At 34.6% G+C, this 27293-nt stretch overlaps 1 protein-coding gene across 1 annotated transcript; it reads left to right on the top strand.

The window, feature by feature from the left end:
• The first annotated feature begins 11942 nt into the window (after positions 1-11942).
• On the top strand, positions 11943-26615 carry LOC138705704 (bombesin receptor subtype-3-like). Its single transcript, XM_069834278.1, has 2 exons — positions 11943-12044; positions 24882-26615. The coding sequence occupies exons 1-2, from the start codon at positions 12027-12029 to the stop codon at positions 26481-26483; spliced, it is 1620 nt and encodes a 539-aa protein (XP_069690379.1). The 5' UTR covers positions 11943-12026; the 3' UTR covers positions 26484-26615.
• Positions 26616-27293: the final 678 nt, after the last annotated feature.

Raw genomic sequence — 27293 nt, 5'->3', positions numbered from 1 at the left:
AATTAAATTGGAAAATTTTGTTTTATTTAATGTTTTTTTTAGGTATTGCTAGAAGTATTGATTTGTGTTCTTTTTTTCTTTTTTTAATCTAGATTAAAGTTGCAAGTTTCTTGTTTATGTTAGTTAATTAGTTAGGATACAATTAATTATGATACTTAATCACTCATTTAAAGTTTGTGTGACTGCAACCTGTATATTTTTGTGTGGCTTTACTTTGTTTATAGTGTTTCTCTCTCTCACTCTCTCTCTTTATTTCTTGTGTAGCTTTACTTTGTATATAGTGTATTTTTTCTGTTTATTAGTATTATTGTATTTGTATTCCTGGTGTTGCTGAAGAGAAGGCCTAATGGCATTAACTACACCAGAATAAATAAATAATTAAATAAATAAATAAATAAATAAAAAAATAAATAAATAAATTTTTCCGCAACACGCATTGACACTTTAGCAATGTGAATATAGCCATACCAACACATAAGACATCATCGTATTCATCATCATACACAATCTCGCTATCACGCCTGTAGAATACCCTACCCAGTGACATCAGAGACTGTCGGAATTTAACAGTGTACAAAAACAAGCTCATTAAGCATTTTCTTGCTGCGTAGAGTAGGTTACTTAAGTAAAAAAAAAATATTTCTTTGTTCTTAACTTCTACAATAAACTCTCTAGCCTTTATTAATCAGTTAATCTTTTTAATAGTTTGGTTTTATTGTATTTGTAAATTTAATATTAATTGTAATTATAATTGTAATTGTATTCTTAATATTGTAGTTGACCACTTCTGTGGTGTAGGGGTCAGCATGCTGGTCTCTTACGCAGGGGCCCCGGGTTCGATTCCCGGTTGTGTTGAATTCCCTTGGTTGAGGTTTTTCAGGGTTTTCCCTCAACCGTAAGGCAAATGCCAGGAAATTCGGGTGACAATATCCGTGAATATCACCGACCTCATTCATCACCAAAATCATATTCATAACAACAAATCAGTAATACATATACTGTCGCCATCTAGTTCACAACAATAGAACCAGTCCCAACAATAGTACACAGGCCTTCGGATTTCAACCAAATATTAACTCGCGATATGATCAAAGATGTTAAAGCGAGTATAAATAACTTACTTACTGGCTTTTAAGGAACCCGAAGGTTCATTGTCGCCCTCACATAAGCCTGTCATCGGTCCCTATCCTGTGCAAGATTAATCCAGTCTCTATCATCATATCCCACTTCCCTCAAATCCATTTTAATATTATCTTCCCACCTACGTCTAGGCCGAGAACAGAGAGAAAAAAATATATGTTGTAGTTGTAATCCCCTGGTAGAGGGGAAGAGAAGGCCTCATGCCTTTATCTCTACCTTACTTACTTACTTACTTACTTACTTACTCACTTACTTACTTACTTACTTACTTACTTACTTACTTACTTACTTACTTACTTACTTACTTTTAACCCTTTCTTATCTATAGATACCATATGGCAATAATTAACTTTATATCATTTACATACTTGTGTATTTCATATGAAGGTAAATTTTGCTGGATAACTTCTACTTCAATACATTTTCAATATTATAGTTTTCTTTGAAATGTTGCCACTCCCGTAACTTGGTCACTGAATTGGTCCTAATACAGCTATTTGTTTCAACATGGATTGCTTGTAAATTTAATTTGGGTTAGAAAGGGTTAAGGAACCCGGAGATTCATTGCTGCCCTCACATAAGCCAGCCATCGGTCCCTATCCTGAGCAAGATTAATCCAGTCTCTATCATCATATCCCACCTTCCTCAAATCAATTTTAATATTATCTTCCCATCTACGTTTCGGCCTCCCCAAAAGTCTTTTTCCCTCCGATCTCCCAACTAACACTCTATATGCATTTCTGGATTCGCCCATACGTGCTACATGCCCTGCCCATCTCAAACGTCTGGATTTAATGTTCCTAATTATGTCAGGTGAAGAATACAATGCGTGCAGTTCTGCGTTGTGTAACTTTCTCCATTCTCCTGTAACTTCATCCCTCTTAGCCCCAAATAGTTTCCTAAGAACCTTATTCTGAAACACCCTTAATCTCTGTTCCTCTCCCAAAGTGAGAGTCCAAGTTTCACAGCCATACAGAACAACCGGTAATATAACTGTTTTATAAATTCTAACTTTCAGATTTTTTGACAGCAGACTAGATGACATAAGCTTCTCAACCGAATAATAACAGGCATTTCCCATATTTATTCTGTGTTTAATTTCCTCCCGAGAGTCATTTATATTTGTTACTGTTTTTCCAAGATATTTGAATTTTTCCACCTCTTCGATGGATAAATCTCCAATTTTTATAGTTCCATTTCGTACAATATTCTGGTCACGAGACATAATCATATACTTTGTCTTTTCAGGATTTACTTCTAACCCTATCGCTTTACTTGCTTCAAATAGAATTTCCGCGTTTTCCCTGATCGTTTGTGGATTTTCTCCTAACATTTCACGTCAGGTTAAATAAATAAATAATAAAAATAAAATTTGCTATTCAGCGAAATATTCCGTCATCTCTGTGTTAAGAATAGTTATCTGTGCAGTAACAGCGTTAACAGACTAACGCTCTTATTGCATCCATCTCCTCAATTAATCTAAAACCACCTTTTATGAAACGCTGCTAGTGGAACAGGTTATTCAGATTGTGTATAGACTCCACAGCTTCGAATATTTCATGCGGATGTAAAGGGGGAGAATTATGATAACTTCCATATACTGTGTGCAATTAGGCTGGAAGTGTTGCAATTCGCTCACCTGCACTCTCGCTTGTTTCCACGTCTGTCAGCGCCCGAAGCTGATAAGACTGACCCAGCGCGGAAGGGGCGTGTCAGGTGACACCATTAGTGGGGCTGATCCTATCTCCTTCTTCTCCCTCCCCCCTCCTCTTCCGTCGCACCGAAATTGAACCACATTTTCCCTCTCAGCAGTGGTGGAGTTTTTATTAAATAAAAATACGATATCGCGTTATCAATTTACAGACGGGTTTATATATATCCTCAAGCTAAAGGATTTTGCGGGGGCCACGTAATGAAGATTTTTTGAACGGAGGGAAAAAAAAATTGGTGCTGTAAAAATTGGAAGGCTTAAGGCTCGGGCCTTACCATTCCGCAGCTGTTTGCCTAAGGGGATGAAGCGCGTATAGGAAATTCGTTAAGGAGATAACTGGAAACACTTGAGAAAGAAGATGTCAGCCCAATACTGACATATACGCAGAATGAGAGACTGTTTTACACTTCGCAAGTACTTTAAATTCACGTCAGAGCATATCAATGCCTAAGTAACCTGGGGGTGTTAAAATCACTGTTCCGGAAGGTAATAAATGTATATGCACCTATCAAGGAACCATTGCAACTTTCTCATTTAAGGGGAGAGGATGGTATTTTTTAAAACTTTTTTCATATTTGGTGTAAATTATTAATTTTTTGTATGTAGAGAGCTCATAGCTGTGGCAACACAACCAAAAAAATATTTTGAAAAAAGAAATTATTTGGGGGCCCAAATTGGAAAAAAATACCCAATGCAGGTTTGTACTAAAACCGATATATCTAAACCGTTTTTAAAGATAGGTTCAAACAGTTTTTATCAATGTATTTGCAAAAGTATGTTCTACAAACTGTCTATAACAGAATTTTGATATTTGTCCCTACGTTTGTAAAATAAACAATTAAAATTTAGTAACAATTTTCTGATTTCTTTTCTTGCAAAGAAACGGACGTATTTTTAAAATGAAATCAATTAAAAAAATTCTGTTACAGAGAAAAGTTTCCTAATAGTCTAAAGAATGTGTGTTCTAAATTTTATGCATGTATATTTAATAGTTCAGAAATTATATCCATTTTGTCTGGCAATGTAGCAAAAAAAAATGAAGTTACTGGAAACCGATAAAAGCGTGCGTGTGATTTAAAAATCCATAGCGCAGGAAGTTTAAAAATGACGTCTCAACATCCCATAAGGGCACAAATACCCACAAAATGTTATGCAATGCATTCCACACATATCAAAGGGTATTTTAAAGAAATTTTTTTTTTTTTTTTGAAAATTTAATTTACCGGAAACAGTAATGAAAGTGGGCGAGTGATTTAAAAATTCATAACGCAGGAAGTTTAAAAATGGCGATCCACACATATCACAGAGTATTTTAAAGAATTTTTTTTTAATTTAGTCATTTTTCATCAAAAATACCATCCTCTCCCCTTAAGAGTTATTTGTATTTCGACTAATACTGTGAACGAAATTATGCATGTTTAGGCTCTAAATAATGAAAGTATTTCAAAGTGGGTAACTACTAGGGACATTCAAGATTACGGGCCTCATATCGTCTCAATCATCACGGAGACAGGTGATGAACGACTACTGTATATCTGTTAGTTTCTTTACCAAGAGATAGTCTTCATCATCACCAGTTAACACATTGGCGACAATGAGTTGCTACCGTTAAATTTTCCAAAAAATAAAAATAAAAGTTACATCCCAAATTGCTTCGACACGCTAAATTGTAACATTGAAAGTGCTATAAAATGCTAAATTTTTTATTTTAAGTTGCTAAAATCTGTCGTTTCTAGTTATAGGCTAATTTATCTTCCAAAATCAGGTAATTTCAGTTACATAGGGTGCTAAAATTACTGTTGCGGAAGGTCATAAAAGTATATGCACCTATCAAGGAACCATTGCAACTCAAAGAGTTAGGGGAGAGTTGGGTAGTATCGGACATCGGGTAATATCGGACAGTGAGTTTCTTTCCTCTATAGCCAAATGATAGTACCTGAATGACATGGTTACGTTTCTGTGATGTCGCATACAGTTACGTAATCCGTCATTCAGGTACTGCTATCTGTGGTAGATGAAAGAAACTCACTGTCCGATATTACCCGATGTCCGATACTACCCAACTCTCACCTATTTGTACTTCGACTAATACTGTGAACGAAATTATACATGTTTAGGCTCTAAATAATGAAAGTATTTCAAAGTTGGTAACTAATATGGACATTCAAGATTACGGGCCTCATATCGCCTCAATCATCACGGAGAGCAGGTGATGAACGACTAGTGTATATCTGTCAGTTTCTTTACAAAGAGCTAGTCTTTATCATCACCAGTTAACACATTGGCGACAGTGAGTTTCTACCGTTAAATTTTCCAAAAAATGAAAATAAAAGTTACATCTCAAATTGCTACAACATGCTAAATTGTAACATTAAAAGTGCTATAAAATGCTATTTTTTTATTTTAAGTTGCTAAAGTCTATCATTTCTAGTTAATCATTTATCTTCCAAAATTAGGTAATTTCAGTTACGTACTAAAATAGTACATTTTTTTTTTATATTTTGGCCTTGTAGGAAGACTATAAAATAATAACTTTATGTATTTTGGATTGGTGCATTATTATTATTGTTATTATTATTATTATTATTATTATTATTATTATTATTATTATTATTATTATTATTATTATTATTATTATTACTATTATGAGTTTGCGGTGTGATCTAGAAGGCTTCGAAAAAAAAACGAGAGAGGAAACAAGATGGAGGAAGTGTGTGTTGTAAAACATATTATAATGATTCAGACGGCAGTGGTTGAAAGTCACGAAAAAGGGAGTTGTGTTCATTTATATTTGAGTTCTGCTTAAATATATTTCTTGTCATCTATTATATTAACTTCTGCTTCACTTCCCTAAATTATTATTATTATTATTATTATTATTATTATTATTATTATTATTATTATTATTATTATTATTATTATTACGAGATTACGGTGTGATCTAGAAGGCTCTGAAGAAAAGAAACAGAAGACGGGAGGCAAAACAATATGGAGGAAGTATATGTTCAAAGTCACTGAAATGAAAGCTGTTTCAGTTGTGTTCATTTACGCATATTTGAGTTGAGTTGAACTTAATCACGGTCGACTATAGCAGAAGGTCGGAAGGTTCAACTTGGCAACACTGTGTCGCCTGCTGTTGTCAGTCATACTGCTGTCATACTCACCATTATAACCAAACACTTAAAATATAATATGTTACGAATTATATATATATATATATATTCAACAAATTAAAGTTTTCCTTTTATCTTTTTTTTTTTTTTTTCAATTTAGAATAATGTCAACTCGTAATAAATGTGCTGTATATTAATACGAGTGTTCGTAACTGTTATGCCGTGTCATTTTTTCTTCTTATTTCGCACGTTATAGTTTTGCATTGTTTATAAAAAAATCTCATTATATTTACTAAACTCATACACAGATCATAAGCGTGTATATTAAATACATTTTACCTTATGTAGATCCTAGGCCTACGTTGCTTTCCAGCCAGAATTAATAGGTTTATCCAGTTAGACTAGACCACCTTCTGCAGACTTCAGTAGGCTAATGTCAATTTATGAGGAGTCGCAATAAATAACTTACAAGGAGTCATGTCTTTATTATTAGCATTTTTTAAATCTTATTTCCAATTTCTATATCCAATTACATCATACATTATCCAATTACATCATGTGCAAAACTCAAACACATACTGTAGGCCTACAATTCCTAGGACTATAATACCTTCATTTTACCTTATTTAGGCCTATATTTTTTACATTATTAACACAAGATTGGTTACATATTTACACAGATGACTCACTCACGAATCCAGATGAAGGAACAGGTGCTACTTGTCCATATTTTTCATTTTATAAAAATGTTGGCAAATGTGACTTAAAATTTTGATGGTGAACTTGAAGCTACCTATGCCTCTCTCCAAAATTTTTTCCTTGGTTATAGAAATGCAAAAATATAGTTCTCTTATCTGATTCCAAAGCTGCAATCCAGGAAGTTAGTACAACTACTTTTGCTATATCAAGAAAAATTAAGGAAATCCATTGTATGCTAAGGTACATTCAAAATTTAAATAATATCTTAGTTCTCCATTGTGGAATATACGGTAATGAGAAATCTGATATGTTGGCTAAGAAAGGAACTAGAAAAACGAGTTTTCATAAGAGTCCATAAAACGAGTTATCAAAAGGAAAACTACCAGCAATTACCACACTAATTCTCCAAGTGAACATCAAAATTCAAGATGGAATAATTTACTACAAGATTTAAAATCCATTCCTGATCTACCATGAAAATCTGCTGTGGCCATGTTCAGACTGATTACTGGTCACGACTGTCTTACAAAACATCTACATCGAATCAGCTTATTGGACTCTGCTAAATGTTTATTGTGCAATAAGAAAGATGCCATGGACATGGATTATCTAAACAATCTGTGAATCTGTGGAAAATTTTATGGACCTTACATCTAAATATTGGGAATCAAGAAGGAGAATGACCTCACTGTTAAATATTGAGCATTAGACACACACACACACACTTTTAAAATCCTTTTCTAAAATGTCTGTAACTTTCTCTTACCATACACTGGTTTACTGGCAGATATGGTATCATTCCTGGCCTTTGAATAATTATTTAACAGTATGTTCGTAATGACTGAAAGTATTTTGTCAGCAAGTTCAATATATTCCATACCACATGGGCATACATCATTTACAAAACCAGCTTCACCACACAAAACCGTTTTGCAGAGTAACATCAACAATTTTTTCTGATTTCCACATTTTACAAATTGTTCTTCATTTGTACCCCTTGAAATCAATGCATTTACAATGCAGTATGCAATTTTTGCAATGTAAATTACAAAATCTGAAGGAAGAGTAAGTCCTCCTCGGTTCAAAGTGTCAAAATTAATATCTTGATTGCTGGTTTCTTTCCCTACCAAGTAATCAATACAAAGTGGACACTGTAACCTTGATGATACCTTGAAAGAGGCATAACCTGATATGTACAAAAGGCTGGAGATATCAGCTTCAAAGGTAAAAGTATCGGGATCTTGGATGACACTAAAAAATGGAGCTACATCTACAGTTTCATTCCTTTCTAGGTCTATTTTTTCTGCTGCTTCAAATGTTTGTGAAGACCATTTTAGAATTCCATACTTGACTGATTTTATACCTAAAAAAGACTTCATTCTGAGTTTTTTTTTCTGCCTCTAAGACCTGTACAAAGGAAACATTGTAGTTACCACCTGATAACTGCCTATAGCAACTGAAGCGTTGCTCGAGATTGTTGGTTTGTAACTTTCCTGGCAGTACAAATTCCACATTAAGAGTTTGCAAACTGTATTGTATAAGTTCAATTAACACAGAGGTACTCTGAAACAAAGCCCTGAAAGTATCAGGAGTTAAGCCACCTTCTCTAATGCACTCCCATTTTTGCAACCATTGTAAAAATTGTCTTAAAAATTTAAGGCAGGCATCTCCAACACTATAAAAGGGATTCGTCAATTCATTTCTTTTCATAGTACCCAACAGCTTGGATTTCACGTTTACAATTGTCCACCACTGCAGTATTATCAATACAAACTGACAAGTACCTGGACTTGACACAATACCAGATTGACTTTGAAATTCAGCGTTTAAAGCACTGTAAGTAGACTCATGGAAAATATTGTAAACTAATGAAACTTTCTGTCTTTCTAAGTTGCTTGGGTACAGAGATTTATGATTTAATTTATGAGCAGGTTTCAAGAGAGGACTGACATTATTACCATAGTGATACAGTTGCTTAAGGTCTGAAAATTTTGTAGTCAAAAGCGTGTCTGTGTCTTCAAAATCTGGAAAAATCAATGTTTGAGAAGCATCTTTCTGATTGATCCAGCAGTTTCTAATGTTCTTAAAAATATGAACAAAGTCGTACGTAAAAAATGTCTTATATGGTGGATCAATGTCATTTGAAACATACCCTTCATTTAAACCCTGAAGTAGTGCCATCATATTTCTGTTTACTCTGTGATTGTCTGAAACAACAGAAAGTATATGGCACCCACACTTTCTTAATAAATCAATTACAACATTTATCATATCATATAAATCTTTTCCTGTCAAATTCTTTACTGGGTAAAGAGCAACAATTTCCCTGAAGTTACCAAATAGAGAAGAAACAAACAATTCCTGGACAGTTTTAGCTTCAGTATTTTGCTGATTATCAGCATATCCGAACAGTTGCCCTGATTTATAATCAATCTGTGGTTTGATATGCATTTCATCAATTTGTAAACTAACTAAACGTTCTCTCTCTGTCAAGTTTTTTATAGCATTTTTGAGAAAATGTTCATTGTTTGTCATTGAATTTGGCGACACTGAAAACAAAGAAGTCAAATGTTGCAAATATTTCATATATGGTAAAACAATCCAAGATGTTTCTCGGATTGCCGCATAACAACTTGGAGAGTGCATATACAACATAAAAGCCCATAAAATATAATCAGTTGAATAATGTTTAGCTTTGCTACAAATTAAATTTAAATGTTCAATTGCAAATTTAATCTGCCTTTCAATGTTCGGTATATCACTGGACTCTCCCAATAATAAAAGAAGTGAATTTAATTTGTTCGTAATAACTGATAGCACAGATTGGACACTTTGAGTAGTTACACAGTCTTTCTCGACAGACTCATATTTCTTCAAAATTTGTTCTGAGACCAGCGGGTGAGTTTAATATTTCCTGTTAATATGTCAAACAGTTCACTTCTAGCTACTATGTTCTGATTGACACATACCTCACAATTCATATCATTATTTATTTTAACACTAACTATTATCTGTGGTATGGCTTCGAAAGTGCACTGATAAAGTATTACGTGATAAATATTATAATAAATAAACCAACCCTTTAGCAACTGTGAGTTTCCACTAACATTGTCGGTAAACGTAGAGAAGTCCTTAATAATGTCTTTTCCAAGAAAACCTTTTTCTTTTTCAGCATGTGCTTCAGTCTGTCTGGCTCTTCGTTCTTCAGGGTCCCTCCGCTTCTTTGTTTCTGGGGTTGACAAATAAGCTGGCAAATCAGGAAAAATTGTAGGGAGTGCTCCTGTTACTGACTTCAACCTATCTATAGGACGTTCCTTCCACTCTCCCGACGAATCCTTGTATTTTTCCACTTTTATTACATCTTGATCATGAAAATGGTGTATGCAAACCACAGCCCACTTTGAAGGTTGCCAGTGCTTGCGTGGTATTTTTCTTATCCAGGCTTGGCGAAGTTTCTCTTCATTTGGGAATCTGAATACTGGAACATAACCTCCTTTGCTCGGATAATTTGAAGTGCAGTTAGGAACACAACATTTATCTGGCATTGTAATTAATGCATTCCTGAAAAATAATTGAATAGTAAAGCAAAACGAGCCAATAGGTAATATTATATTAATAAAACAGAAAACATATGCATAATACATAGGATTTGACTTCAAGTATGTTTGTTATTGTATTTTGCGTGTTCTATTTCTGTTTTAAAATTATGTTTTTACCTACCTTATATAAACATGTATATATTGTTACTATTTCTTCTGCAGGTTCATTGGTTTAAAGGCGAAACACACGTAAAAAACTCACCATAAATTGCAAATACTCTTAAATAAGTGTAAACAAAGATTAAACCGCATATGCCATGTGAGTTGGTCGATGCCTGATGTACATGTTGCCAAGTTTCAGCGTTCCGACCTTCTACTAAAGTCGACCGTGGCTTAATATATTTCTTGTCATCTATTACATTAAATTTTTGCTTCACTTCTCTTCATTATTATTAGTAGTCCATTATTATTGTTATTATTGTTATTATTATTATTATTATTATTATTATTATTATTTATAATGGTAGAGACTGGATTAATCTTGCTCAGGATAGGGACCAATGGCGGGCTTATGTGAGGACGGCAGTGAACCTCCGGGTTCCTTAAAAGTCAGTAAGTATTAAGTATTATTATTATTATTATTATTATTATTATTATTATTATTATTATTATTATTGTGAGATTGCGCTGCGATCTAGAAGGCTCTGAAAAAAATAGACAAAAGACTGGTGACGGGAAAAGAAAACAAGATGGCGGACATGTACTGGTATGTTGAAAGTCTCGGAAATCTAAGTTGTTTCAGTGCGTTTATTTATATTGGATTTGTGCTTAACATATTTCTTGTCATCGATTACATCATATTCCGCTTCAATTTACTTTACTATTATTATTATTATTATTATTATTATTATTATTATTATTATTCATAGTGTTCTGCCTAAAGTCAGGTCTTTCACTGCAAACCCAACATTCTCCAGTCTTTCCTATTTTCTGCCTTCCTCTTTGTCTCCGCATATGATCTATATATCTTAATGTCGTCTATCATCTGATATCTTCTTCTGCCTCGAACTCTTCTCCCGTTCACCATTCCTTCCAGTTCACAATTCAGTAGCCAGTGACCTAACCAATTCCTTTTTATCTTCCTGGTCAGTTTCAGCGTTATTCTTCCTTCATCCACTCTTTTCAACACAGCTTCATTTCTTATTCTGCCTGTCCACTTCACACGTTCCATGTTTCTGTCTCATACAATGCCACACTCCACACAAAGCACTTCATCAGTCTCTTCCTTAGTTCTTTTTCCAGAGGTTCGCAGAAGATGTTCCTTTTCCTATTAAAACTTCCTTTGCCATTGCTATCCTCCTTTTGTCTTCCTGGCAGCAGCAAATGTTACTGTTTGTATTATTATTATTATTATTATTATTATTATTATTATTATTATTATTATTATTATTATTATTATTGTGCCTCTCTTGGTACATGCAGGTCTATCTCTGATTTCTCTACACACAAATAAAATAAATGTGTTCGTAATTTCTTTTGTCTTTATGTACATTTACATACGTCACTTCCTCCTTCACCATTTTCAACAAAACTGCATTTTTACGACTTGCGCTACATGTGTGATAAACCAAGTTCAATTACTGTTCCTGGTGTTACAGATAGGACGCCATATCGCAATGTCACGAAACGAGTTTGTCGATTGAAATTTGTATGTCTTTACGCCGCCCACGGGAACGAAATTTCCCCCTGCCAACAGCTGTTGTTGCTTCCTAACGATAATGTCGAACAGTTACTCTGCCTTACTGCGACAACACGTCCGACATAATGGCAGTCGGAATGCTGGTGAGTAACAAATATTCTATTATTATTATTATTATTATTATTATTATTATTATTATTATTATTATTATTATTATTATTACAACAAGCTGTAATTATTCCTATATTTAAAAATGGAAAAAGAAACGATGTCAGAAACTACAGACCCACCTCGATCCTAAATAACTTTTCAAAAAATTTTTAAACCATTATTCACAGACATATATCTTTTTATGTGAAAAACAAGCTCAATTCTTCTCAACATGGATTTACTAAAACTAAATCCACTGTCACTAACCTGGTCACATATCTAAATCAAATTCTACCAATAATTGAAACTCAGGGACAAACTGATTCAATATATTTCGATTTCAGTAAAGATTTTGATGTAGTTCCGCACTATATCCTTCTTCATAAGTTAGGAAATATTGGCCTTTCTGTAAGCTATGTAATCTGGTTCGAGAATTATTTAAGTAATAGAGTTTCATGTGTAAGACTGTTTAATATACACTCTTATTCTTATAATATAAATTGTGGAGTCCCGCAGGGATCTACTTTAGGACCTCTCCTATTTATTATATTCATAGACGACATATGTAAAAGAATAACGTCTGACTGTTTATTATTTGCAGACGATTTAAAATTTGTTCGTACAATCAGAAGTAGTACTGACTGTCAATCACTTCAATGTGACATTAATTCAGTCGCTAAATGGTCGGAAGGCAATGGTATGAAAATTAACGTATACAAAACTAATGTAATAACCTTTTCTAGAAAAACTTCTTCACTGAAATTTAATTATTATCTAAATAATGTTCTAATTGACAGAACGGATTGCGTGAAAGATTTGGGAATATTCTTTGACAGTAAATTGTATTTTCATAGTCACGTTGATTACATTTACAATCACGCAATCAGAATGCTAGGAATAATACGGTCAATAACTCATTCTTTTTCCACGCCCGATTCTCTTTTAATGCTATACTATACATTGGTGCGATCGAAACTCGAATATGCATCTGTAGTTTGGAACTCGATTACAACTACGGACTCGGCTAAATTAGAAAATATACAAAGGAAATTTATATCTTTATGTTCGTTCAGATTTCTGCCCATTAATTCCGGGTACAGTTCTGAGAGAAAATGTGAATATTTTAATTGTTAAAATCTATATGCTAGACGCCATGAGCTAGATTATCTGTTCTTTTGTAAAGTCCTCAAAGGAGATATATCCTGTGACTCTCTCTTAAACAATATTACCTTATGTATTCCAACAAAAGATATGAGAGCCCACAAACTTTTCTATATTAGAAATTCGAAATTTCTTTCACCAGTCTCCAGCTGCATTAAAAATGCCAACATGCGTAGCTGCGAATTCGATCCCTTACAATGTTAGACTTAGTTTGCTCTTTGCAACGATTTATTATTTATGTATTCTTTTAGGCATTATACCCAATTATCATTGTCTCATAGTATTCTTAGTTATGTATTTTAAAGTCATCCATTATTTAGTCCACACCTGTGGAGTAACGGTCAGCACGTCTGGCCGCGAAACCAGGTGGCCCGGGTTCGAATCCCGGTCGGGGCAAGTTACCTGGTTGAGGTTTTTTCCGGGGTTTTTCCTCAACCCACTAGGAGCAAATGCTGGGTAACTTTCGGTGGTGGACCCCGGACTCATTTCACCGGCATTATCAGCTTCATTTCATTCAGACGCTAAATAACCTTAGATGTTGATACAGCGTCGTAAAATAACCTAATAAAATAAAAAAATCCATTATTTATCTATTCATCGTCATTATTGTAATTAATTGTAATTATATTTATGTGTAATAATTATTTTGTAATTGGCCACTGGCTATTGTACAGCACATTATATATAAATAAATAACTAAATTATTATTATTATTATTATTATTATTATTATTATTATTATTATTATTACGAGTATTATTAACTTCCATTATACGTACAAACAATATGTTACAAATAGCATTATAAGTTGTTATAGGCTACATAACTTTCACAATCGTAAGTCACATATTACACTCTATGAAACAACTTAATATAAAATACATTAAATGACAGGACAGTGACAATACAAGTTTGTGCACAAACATTGTAGCAGCACAGGACAAATTTAATTTACTTGATTAGAGTTCATATTCATGAAGAAGCATGTTTGGTATCCCTTTATTTATGGGAAATTTTCTTCCCGATTCTGGGCAGACGAATTCTCCATTGATGACTTCGACCTCAAGCAAAACATAGTGAACTTTCTTCAGGAATTCAAAATATCATTTTCATGATCATCACTCAGGGTCTGCGGCAAGTCACCAGAATGGCCAATACTATCAGCAGCATTCCAGAGTGTCTCCCAGTCCAGTTTTGGAATTAGTCTCAGAACAAACTCTGAGTTAAATTCAGTTTCTAGCACTTTGATGTCCTTGGCGCCTGTAGAGTGTCGCCTTCTTGGGTCTATGATCTTCCATGGAGTGGATTCCCTGTTTCTCCAGATATTCCTCTATCTTCAGGTTATCCGTGCTCTCAACTACCACAAAACGCCAGAGTTTCTGGAACTCATCGTCCACAGGCAGAGCTGCTGCCTTGTTTGTGAAGAACACAATCTTCTTGTCAATCGGTCGCGAGATGTATAATGATCTCATTCTGCAGAGCCTTGAGGGTTTTATTACAATGTGGCAAAGATTCCTGAACGTCTTCCAACAGAATTCCTGCAAGACTCTTCAAGTCTTGTTGCGTCAACAAACGCAGTTGATTTCGGTAGTAGGCCAATATTTTGAATTTTAAAAATAAAATATTTCCTCCAAAGCCAGTGTTTGAGGGAATGTCCCCATAATACTGGCAGCATTCCCACGCTGGATAGCAATAGCGATTCTTTGTGTCAAGAAGTCAGTCGACCTGGAATCTCCATTGAGCGCTTGCAACTTTTTCCCGATGTCTGAAACCAGCATTTAGCCTCTGAGCTCCAAGGTCCCAACGTCTCAACAGCAAAAACAGAGAACAAGTATCTGTCCTGGAGATCCCGATACTTATTCCTTTTGATGCTCGCTGCGGATGTCGCAGCAACTTTGGAGGCGACAGGCAAATGCGATGGTGCTAAAATGTCGACACAAGTGGCATCCCATAGCAGAGATTTTCCATGAGACCAGGGTATCAAGGTCAACCCATCTGGTCTTTTTCCATCAGAACGGCAGATTCCAATAGGTTCCAGGATTGATGGAAAACCAGCAGAGACAAGTGCCCTTTTAATGATGTCATTTAATTGAAAGTGCCTGGAAAATCTCCCAGTATTTTTGGGGCAACTTACGCCATGGTGACCATAGGGATCAACAGTGGCTCCACAAAGATATTTATGTGGAAAACAGATCTTGCACCCGAGTCTTAAGGCGACACCAATTTTAAAGGACATATTGTCCATTAATGTGCCAATATTGGAAGATGGTATTGTCTGAAGCCAAGACCTGATTCCTTCTGTCGCATTGCATGGTATCTAGCTTGATCGACCTCAGATGATGACGACGCTAGTAGAGCCTGGTAGATATCGGAGGCATGGATGTGGTCCCATTGTTTCTGAATATCACGAGAAGCTGGGGGTTTGTTGTTTCCTGTAATGCTGAACCATTTCTCCAAAGCCTCATTCACATAACAGATCCCGAGTTCATCACCGTTGAGAGAATGGACTTGACGAAATCAAGGACTCCATATGCAGAAGCCAAGAAAGCAGGCAGACAAACATCAGTGCATTATATACAGGATGGAAGTGCAATAGCCTTGCAGATATCCAGATCGTACAGTTCATGTTATATGTAATAAAAAACTATACTACAGTGAAGAAGTAAACACAATCAAATACACAGCGCAAGAAAATGATTACAACCCAAACATAATAGACAACATCATAAGGAAGACAAAACAAAAACTCAACAAACACAAAAACACACAAAACACAACACAAACACAAGAATACAAGAAATACATCACACTAACATACGAAAACAAAAACACACAAGATCGCATCCTCATTCAGAAAACAGAAATACAACATAGCACACAGAACAGAAAACACACTACAAAGACATCTCAATACACAAACAACACAAACAAATAAATACAACCACACAGGCGTATACAAACACACATGCAAGAGCTGCGAAGTTTCTACATTGGACAGACAGGCAGATCATTCCAAGCTCGATACAAAGAACACATTAAAGCAATAACCAGAGGACACAATACATATACATATGCTGAACACATAACTAATGCTAACCACACATACAATAACATAAATACAGAGATGGAAATCCTACACATACAACCCACAAAACCAAAAACTCAACACACTACAACAATATGAAATATACAGACACACTAAAACACACCCCAATCAAATTCTCAACACATAAATCAATTTCAGAACACACACACTATTTAACTCAACTCTTCACCACACGAACGCACCCACACAACAGGCAGCGAAGTTGAGATAGCGCCGAGATCTAGTAAGCTCTGAGGATGATGTCAAATAGCATCGAAACAGCCGCACATGCGTACATAACTAACACGAGTAAGATCTCCATTTAATCAATTATTTATAATGTCGTACTGCTGGAAAGTTCGTAGTTTTATTTTTTAGAAAAAAAATGCTTCTTCCGAACCGAAATGTTTAACACTTTCTTATTCGGTAACTATTACGAGTAGGATCGTGATTTTAATCCATGTAGATAGGAAATATAATAAAAAATCATTTATCCCTCTGGCGTTGTTTCAATAGCGTCCACGGTATTCGTGTAAATTTAATGTTAAAAACCTCTAAATTCAAGCCATTGCACAATGCGAAAAAGTGGCAACGTCTTGGCAGAGAGCAGCTCACTTACCTAAATGTCACCGAGTTCGTTGACCTCTTATATCTGGATCACGAGTAGAGTGTATTAGCGACAATGTTGCCGGATTGCTGATATTTCAAATTTTATTTTCTAATTAACAGTGCATTTAATTCATTTACGTGTATCCTATTGTTCCTTTCAATCTGCAAGGTTATTTCACTTCCATAATGTATATATATAATACATACAATGGAATTGTGGAGTCCCGCAGCGATCTGTTTTAGGACCTTTTCCTTTTATAATCTTCATTCATAATATCTCAGTGAAACGTACAGCAGAGGCCGTATAGACTAGTTTCTGTATGACGTTTTTCCAATTCACTGTGGGGTAAAGCAAAGAGATGCACTATCACCTTTACTTTTTAATTTTCCTCTAGAATATAACATTAGGAAAGTCCAGGACAACAGAGAGGGTTTGTAATTGAACGGGTTACATCAGCTGCTTGTTTATGCAGATGACGTGAATATGTTAGGAGAAAATCCACAAACTATTAGGGGAAACAAGGAAATTTTACTTGAAGCAAGTAAAGAGATAGGTTTGGAAGTAAATCCCGAAAAGACAAGGTATATGATTATGTCTCGTGACCAGAATATTGTACGAAATGGAAATATAAAAATTAGAAATTTATCATTTGAAAAGTTGGAAAAATTCAAGTATCTTGGAGGAACTGTAACAAATTAAACGCAAAATAACTATTGGAAATCCCTGTTATTATTCGGTTGAGAAGATTTTATCATCAAGTCTGCTCTCGAAAGAGCTCAAAGTTAGAATTGATAAAAGACTCACTTTGAGAGAGGATCAGAGATTAAGATTGTTCAAGAATAAGATGTTTAGGAAAATGTTTAAAGCTAAGTGGGATGAAGTTACAGGAGAATGGAGAAAATTACACAATGTAGAACTGCACGCATTGTATTCTTCACCTGACATAATTAGGAACATTAAATCCAGACGTTTGAGATGGGCAGAGCATGTAGCACGTTGGGTAAATCTATAAATGCATATAGAGTTTTAGATGGAAGACCTAATGGGAAAAGAGGTCAAGGCGTACGTAGAATATAATATTAAAGTAGATTTAAGAGGTATGGGATATGATGATAGAGACTGGATTAATCTTGCTCACATTAGGAACCGATGGTGGGCTTATGTGAGGACGGCAATGAAACTCTGGGTTCCTTAAAAGCCGTTTGTAACTGTGTATGTAGACTATCACTTCAAATCTGGACAAGATATACATCTTTGGATTCAGAATTTAGAGAAGAGGAAAGATATGTACTAATATACAGAGTGTTTCATTTCAAATAAGGAAGTTAGAGTAATTTCTGTTTACCGGAAATGGTATTTAAAAACACTTTCACACTTTTCTGTATTTTATATCACTTAAAGACTTCCCCAAATGTCACGTAAATTGTAGCATAACTGTAAAATGTGTTTGGAGTCTAGCACAATACAGTTACACCCGGTATATATATTATCGAAGTGAAAATGAGGTTGTAAGTAAATAATATGTTACTGAAAGAATTGAAATTTGAATATTCACAATGAAAAATGAGTTCATATTGAAATACAGCCTACAACATATATTTCGGTCCCGATGTTTTAACTTCTATACATTTAGAAATATTTTTAGGTTGTTTTTGTCTGCATGTAGTACCGTCTCTAATGTCAGGTTAAAAAATGAATTATAAATAGGCCCACCTACTTGTTTTACACGTGAACGTTGTCAATGGACACAGCCTATGTATGTACACATCTAAAAATAAATACATTAATAAATAAATGGTGGAAATCACAATAATACAACGGATCACAGTACTTACTTATTTACTTACTGGCTTTTAAGGAACCCGGAGGTTCGTTGACGCCCTCACATAAGCCCGCCATTGGTCCCTATCCAGAGCAAGATTAATCCATTCTCTATCATCATATCCCACCTCCCTCAAGTCCATTTTAATATTATCTTCCCATCTACGTCTCGGTCTCCCTAAAGGTCTTTTTCCCTCTTGCCTCCCAACTAACACTCTATATGGATTCGCCCATACGTGCTACATATCCTGCCCATCTCAAACGTCTGGATTTAATGTTCCTAATTATGTCAGATGAAGATCAATAGATCACAGTAAGAGACAAAATTATTTACACTGACTACTTCTTTCACGAGTCTGTATACATAACGAGTGACATTTTTAGAGTTTGAAATTAAACATTTCTTCTTCTTTCTGATAAAATAAGTTTTCTTCATTTTTAATGAAGTGCTCGCTACCAAATTCTTCTATTACAACACTGATATCCGACCGGTCAGTTTTGTTTTGTTTTGACATGTTCACTGAACAGCAGACCTAAAGTGTGTACGCCGGGCTATACTCCATACATGTTGCGGATTGCTTGTAGCTCTATAGAGAATTTCACGTTAAGAAAAAAAAAAGCATTGAGCGTATGGGACTATTCCATCAAATGACCAGTTACCATAGAAACGCCACAAGAGTCTAGGGAGCGTAAGCAATTCTGCTCCTCGCAATGCCGAATGAGGGCGGAAAGACACGAATGTTATACCTGCTATGCTGAATGACAGCGACAGCCGTAAAAGAGGAAGCAGGCAATAGCTTCTCGGAATGCCGTGTGGTCACGTGCTCACTGATGTAATAATATAGTTTTTATGTTAAAATATATCTTGAGGTAGGCCTAACTGAATTTTCGGTCATTGTATTACAGAGGTGTGAAAATTATTAGAATAATCTTAATTTTAAAGGTTTTTTGATAGTTCCTTCACAAATATTAATTGAATTGATGAATATTGGTATATATTACTATATTGATGTAGGATATATTTACTACTAACAATGCCGGAAAGCATTGTTGTACATTGGTATTTTTCTTATTTTACAATTGTTATGGGAATTCAGAAATTATTATATTATGTTGGCGGAATTGGAAACATCAAAAATTAATTAAGAAATGCTTTAAACAAATTGTTCTTTGCGTTTACATTGTTGTGAAGTTCAAATGAACGTATACATCTGTTTTGTGCATTAACATTGCCATTTTAATTGTAATTACATTTATTTATATTTAATTATAATACAGATAATGACCGCAAATTCAGTTAGGCCTACCTCAAGATATATTTTAACATAAAAACTATATTATTACATCAGTGAGCACGTGCAGAATTTCCCATCCCATCTTCGGACAAACACAATAATGGTGAATCATGTCATATGTACGCAGATGCTGAAATACAGGTCTTTAAAGATAAGTTTAATTTAATTTAAAATACAAAATCTCCACACCGCACGGCATTCCGAGGAGCACTATTGCCTACTTCCTCTCTACGGCTTTCGCTGTCATTCGGCATAGTATGTATAGCATTCGCCTCTTTCCGCCCTCATTCGGCATTGCGAGGAGCAGAATTGCTTACGCTCCCTAGACTCTTGTTAGAAACGCCTACATATGACATAGCTTGTACAATGTATTAGGCAAGGTACATAAAACCAATGATTTTTTTTCAACGTGGAATCCTCTATAGATAATCAAACGCAGGAACACTCTAAGATTCAGTACTAATCAAAATAAACTAAGTTATTTGTAGGAATCAAGCGCAACTTAATTTTTTTTTCTGTTACCACCACATTGTCTTTCTTATCCTGGCTATTGTTTCGGTAAATGAGTAAGGGACAACCTTGCATATTACGTATGTTATCATTGTCCTTGCATAAGATATCTGAAACAGGAAATACGTATTTACAGCATATTATCATATTCTGTGTCTCTTTCCTCGTTTTCGTCGTATAGGAATCGGTAATTATAAAGTACACGCTGTGCAAAAAGTCATATCCCTTTTTTTCAATATTAACTCTTTCTTCCTTCATTTTTTAATGGTCCAGTAATAGGGTGATGATAGCCATGGACTAAGAAACATGCGCTCGGACGTAAGTTCGATTCCCGCTTGGGCTGATTTTCTCTAGGTTTTTCCCAACCATAAAGCAAATATCAGGTAATCTATGGCGAACCCTCGGTCTCATCGTGTCATATACCATCTCTATACTATCACCAAACTCATCAATGCTAAAATAACCTGGTACTTGATAAAGCGTTGTTAAATAACCAAGTAAAAAAAGAAGTGATATCCCGGAAATTCAACCGACACATTTCCGGGCGAGTTTTGTCGCGCCTATAATTTCTAAACTACCCGACATATTCCAATGAAGTAAAAGGCGATCGAGAGACGAAGCATAAATGTATACAATGTGATCTTGAGTTACAGTGAGTGACGTCATCTAATGATATGAGGGAGGGGAGAATTAAGATACGAATTGACGGGTCGTCCAGCAGCTGAGACAGCGTAACTCGAGAATACGAAGCGATAAAACGTTAATAGTGGTGTAAAACAATAGATTTTGATATATTATTTTAAGCTATAGACTATTACCCTTGTGTTCAAAGCTAAGTTACCAATATTAAGTGTAAAATTCAGTTATGTTTTCAATGCTTTTTACACCTTATGATGTAAATGAGTGTGTTAGTAGACGTTTATTTAAGTACGTACTCATTAATTCATTCATTCATTCGTAGTTTTCTGTCCAAGGGCTGGTCCTTCACTACAAATCCAGTATTCTCCAATCCTCTCTATTTTCTGCCTTCCCCTTAGTTCTTAGTGTCCACATACGATACATTATATCTTAATGTTGTCTGTCATCTGATATCTACTTCTATCCCGAGCTTTGTTCACGTTCACCATTCCATAGGCACTTTCTTCCTAACCGATGACTCAACCAACTTCTTTTTTCTCTTCCTCATCAGTGTGAGCATTATTCTTCCTTCCCCAACTCGTTCTAACACAACTTCATTTCTTATTCTATCTGCCCATTTCACACGCTCCATTATTCTCCATATCCACATTTCAAATGCTTCCAGTCATTTCTCTTCACTTCGTCGTAATGTCCACGTTTCTGCTTCATGCAATGCCACACTCCACACAAAGAACTTTGCTAGTCTCTTTCTCAGTTATGAAGTGATTCTTAAAATCTATCTATCTATCTATCTATCTATCTATCTATCTATCTATCTATCTATCTATCTATCTATCTATCTATCTATCTATCTATCTATCTATCTATCTATCTATCTATCTATCTATCTATCTATCTATCTATCTATCTATCTATCTATCTATCTATCTATCTATCTATCTATCTATCTATCTATCTATCTATGTATTTATTTATTTATTTATTTATTTATTTATTTATTTATTTATTTATTTATTTATTTATTTTGGCGAAGTTAAGGCCATCAGGCCTTCCCTTCCATGTAGTTATGCACTTAATCTAAACTGCTACCTTTTCGTGAGATTCTCTTTAGTCATATATATTTTAATTCTTTTACTACTCCCAAATCAGAATCATTTTGCATTGAAACGTTCTCTAATTATTTCCAACCTTTTTATTTCGGTTTATTAGTTATGCAACAGATTTTCCTGTTTCCTGTTTTACGAATATGGTTCAAAATTACTTCCAACAACAAATATTCCACTCATTATGTCAAATGTTTTCTTGTCTTGTTTTATTATCCATATTTAACATTAACCGTTACGAAACTGGTGTAATTACGTAAACTGATATTCATTTGTTTATCAATTGTCGCTTCATTCATGTTCCATTGCTTCATTGTGACGAAATAATAAATACACTAAATATGAAATACCTATCTGTTATTCCGTTATGTGTCATAGATGCAATCACCGTTATTTTAAACACCGGTTAACTCTAAAGATTCAATAAGAAACAAAATTAACTTATAAATGATTTATTTTTCTAGTTACAGAACACAGGAAGTTAACAATGTCATAAGAAACCTATATCTTGCGATATGACCAAAGATTTTAAAGCGAGTATAAATAACAGCGAGAAAAAAAAAAAGAAGTCCATGTATAAAAACAAAAAAGAAATAGCTTGATCAGTGGGCTATGTTCAGAAATTAACAGGCTTTGACAATTTGCAAAACAACAGAACATCATTCTTTAACTTCAGCCCTTGCCCACGTCCAAGGTCAGTGTAACAGAGGTTTACTCCTCCGAAATGCCAGACACCGTCATGTTCGATCCTTAATTGCAACTGCTTTAAGAAAAAATTCTTGGACAGTAGAAGAGGAAGTTTTTTCCTCGCTACTAATGGCTCCTCTAGACGTATTGACATCATAGTGTATTCCCAGACTACCAAGAAAGGATATATAATTCATCCTACCACGGGGAGTAGCCAGCCGGAGGATGTCAATCAAGAAAAGATCAACATTTATCTGCCAACAGTTGATTACTTCAAAGCAAAATACCAGCTTGAAGACATTGAGGTGATTGGTCTTCTTATTGGAGCTCGTGGTGTGATTCCCAAGTTCTTTGAAAGCTTCAGGAAGACTTTTGAACTACCACAGACACTTACTGCTGACATCATAACTTCAGTTTTGAAACACTCTTGCCAAATTCTGAGTCATCATAGTCACTCTGTTTAATTTTTTTTCTTTTCTTCACTTTATAATTCATATGTTTATTTTATTTTCTTTCTACAAAATTTATGTAAACATTTAATATTGTAAAATTCATGTAGGAGAGTATACTGAGTCCTTCTGGGCTACCTCCAATGGGAGGCAGATATTATTATTATTATTATTATTATTATTATTATTATTATTATTATTATTATTATTATTATTATTATTATATATTACTAGTGGCATGTGCAGCAAATGCTGCAAACTAAGTTCATTAGACGTTCAAATAAACATTTTTCAGATTTATTTTCAACGAAGAATACCAGACATTCGGAAAGTTATTTGCTTCCATAACAATGAAAGATACTCTCTCGAGCCAATACTGAAGAGAACTACACATATAAATATCTACACCACACCGCCATTAAATATATGGAAAAGACTCAACCCCAATTGATTAATAATGATAAAAATATTTGATTTTTAATAATATTATTGTCTTACGTAAGTTTTATAGCTTTCAGTAACATATACTATATGTACTATATAGCCGCTACTCAGTAAAATATAGAAATCAAAATCTAATTTAAGTTATTCTCTACATCTACTTTGTCTGAAACCTGTTTATATAATTTTTCAATTTAAATTTTATTGTGTTATATTCTGTGTCGCAGGGCAAACCCAAAATATTGGGTCAGACTACTAAACTAAGTTAAACCCCAAAACGTTTCACTTTCATACCATCAATATAGCATTAATATGTATAATTAATGAAAAATAGTCACATCATGGCATTAACTACAATAATATTTCATTTCTAATGGTAATAATGTCATCAAACCACCTCAAGTTTTGTAGTTTTTAATATCCAATACACAGCTGTACCCAGAAACTTACACACCACAGAATCGAACCTGTAAATTATTTTTAGTAAGTTAAGTTTTTAATAACCAATTTAATTTGAGCTCTAAATATGTCAGCATTCTTGCAGATCATGGCCTTTGTTTAATATTGTTTACTGTAGTATGTGTTTTGTTTTATTCTGAAATGCAACACGGCCGACTTGATGCTCGCTTCGCTTCTCCTTTACAAAAAAGCGAAGGGAATATCAAGTAGGCCGTGAATGCTATTAGCTAGTTCTCAAAACTGACGACAGATGGATTTTGGAAAATAGGAAAATTATGTCTAAAAATTGACATTTCACTGAAAACTACTATTTTTTCGAAAAACTTTGAGTTCCAAGCTTAAAATCCGTCCAGCCGTTTTCCCGTAATTTCCATTACCAGTTCAAATTATATATAAGATTAGTAAATGATGTTCTCTTGTTTTACAGATTGTCAAAGCCTGCTAATCTCTAAACATGGCCCACTGAATAAGTTATTTCTTCATTGCTTTTTATACATAGATTTCTTATGTCAATATTAAATTCCTATGTCTTATACCCAGAAAATCAAACGATATTAATTCTTGTCTCCAGGTCTGCGTCTTTGTCTGGACGATTGTCTTGGATGTGGAAGGGCAGCGGGAGATTTCTAGCTGCCCTCCTGAAATTGAACTTCCTTCCACGCTCGGCCACAAGGACCAGAGCAACAAAGACTTCTGGATATGCGTCCAACACTTCTTTCAGTCAGGAAACATGACCTGCAGAGAAATTCCAGTTAATTTATCTGAATCAGACGTTAGAGAGACGAGTTGGCCGCAAGAAGTTAAAAATTATACAGTTTTTCATCCAAATGTGAAAGACAACATTAAAAACACGTGTGCGACTCTCGTCGAGAAACTGTACACTTTGTTTGAATTGAACGCATGCCTAGAAGAACTCAATAATACTGTAAAGAACATGACGATCTTAGTTTTCGATAAAGGAATAACGAAAGACTTGTTAAACTTAGTTAAAATCCTAGAACAGTCAGTTTCTTATTATAAGTTAGCCTTTGAGAAAGTGTCAAACTTGCGTAAGTTGATAGAACTTTATAATGCGACAGACATTTTCAATGTTACTTGCTTCACCGACTTATTGTGTGAAAATAAGTGGAGATCTCGAATGGAGCACGAGACAAATACATTAAACTATTTTAAGAAAGTTAGAGAGACTTCTGCAAACAAGAAACCCTTTAGAAAGTACATCGATCCAGCAGTATTTGGTTTCATACTCGTCACCGGCATTATGGGAAATGGAATTTTACTCTTCATATTCGCGAGACATAAAGACGTTCGTTCGTCACCAAATATGATTATACTGAACTTGATCGTGGGTGACACGCTCAATTTGCTGATAAATCTACCTCTTCACTACGCTATGCATTACAACCGATTCTGGATGGGCGGTATCCTATGTCCTTTATACGAGATGGTGCGTTTCACTATACTTGGTGTCAGTGCGTTATCCGTGGTGTGTGTTAGTATCCAGAGATATTTCGCAGTGATCCATTCTTTGAAAGCGAAGAGAATAACAAACAGATACATCTGTGTTTACATTTTTTCCGTCTGGATCGTAGCTATATTTGTGTCCTTACCAGAATCTTTCAACTACATTTTCGTCGATAAAGTTTGCACGACTTACGATCAGAACAGGAGAATGATTGCGAGTGTCGTGCTGTTTTTGTTTTACTGCATAGTGTGTCCTTGTGTTATGATTGTGTTCAGCGTTTTGATGGCCACAAGGCTAAGAAATAGTACCAGGGACGTGCCAAATCAAATCCGGAATATTTCAGTTGAACATTCTCGAAAAAGAAGTGCGAAGGTCTTGAAGGCTCTAGCAATCTCTTTCGTCATCAGCTACGTTCCTTGGTTCACATGGATGCTGGTTCGATATTGCTTCGGTTCTCAATTAGAAACTCTTCCAAATCTTGTATTTGAATACATAGACTCCATTGCTTACTATCTTCTGTTCCTGAATGTGTGTTTTAACCCACTAGCGCTGTATTTTGCAAGTTCCACCTTTCGAAAACCTGTGAATATGTACTTATTTAGTTGTTGTCGTAGAAGGAAAAACAAAAGACAATCCAGTAGTCGAGGATACGGAATAACAGTACAAGAACGCAACACTGAAATAACTTCATTTCGAAGGAATCAATAAGATGAAATTTACATTAAGTGTATGTAAAAACCTGAACATTTCCGATGTTTCATACATCTTCATTGTACTGCTAAATCTAAACAAAATGGATTAACACTATTTCCGTCATGTACCAATGAACCAATGAAGTATTAGAATCTGTTGAGTTTTTACAGAGCCTTCTTTAGTTACAAGCCGGGGCATGGGTAGGTTTGACAACGCAGAGTGGAGGCGGGAGATTTTAGAGTGATATTGTGTTTGCTCATTGCTTTCGTTATACATAACGCGTATTTTTTCAATATTACTTCATGCACAAAGGTAAGATCAAGATTCAGAGTAGTGATGTAAATTATTACGGGTTCGAAAATAGTGTTTTATTGCAATCAATTAGCTATACTTCAGAATACGGCGTAAGTAGGCTACTTACATACAAAGGATGCCACTTAAAATAATTAAAAAAAAACATGTTTTTATTGATAGTACGAAGGTAAATAAAAAAAATAAAAAAGATATTCCTTGTACCGAAAATAATAAAACCAATAATGCAATAAAGACGTAAGTTCCTACACAGTATTCTTAAGTTCCATTCAGTTAACAAATTTGTGGCTAGCAAATTGACAATGTTTTGCGACTTAATGGTGTTTCATCTGTGAAAGGTTTAGGATATATTTTAATATTATCTTCTGCGATTATCTATCGTGTTTTTCTACAAATATTTCAGATGCCTAGAAAGTGCTGTGTGCCTATGTGTCGTAGCAACTACACTTATAATTTAAAAAAAAATAAAAACATACTTGTTTTTTTTATTAATGGTACAAGGAAAAATAAATA

Source organism: Periplaneta americana, chromosome 9 (genome assembly GCF_040183065.1).
Source record: "Periplaneta americana isolate PAMFEO1 chromosome 9, P.americana_PAMFEO1_priV1, whole genome shotgun sequence".
Taxonomy (NCBI): domain Eukaryota; kingdom Metazoa; phylum Arthropoda; class Insecta; order Blattodea; family Blattidae; genus Periplaneta; species Periplaneta americana.
The sequence above is the reverse complement of the archived record's forward strand: the minus strand, read 5'-3'. Positions and strand labels throughout refer to the sequence as shown.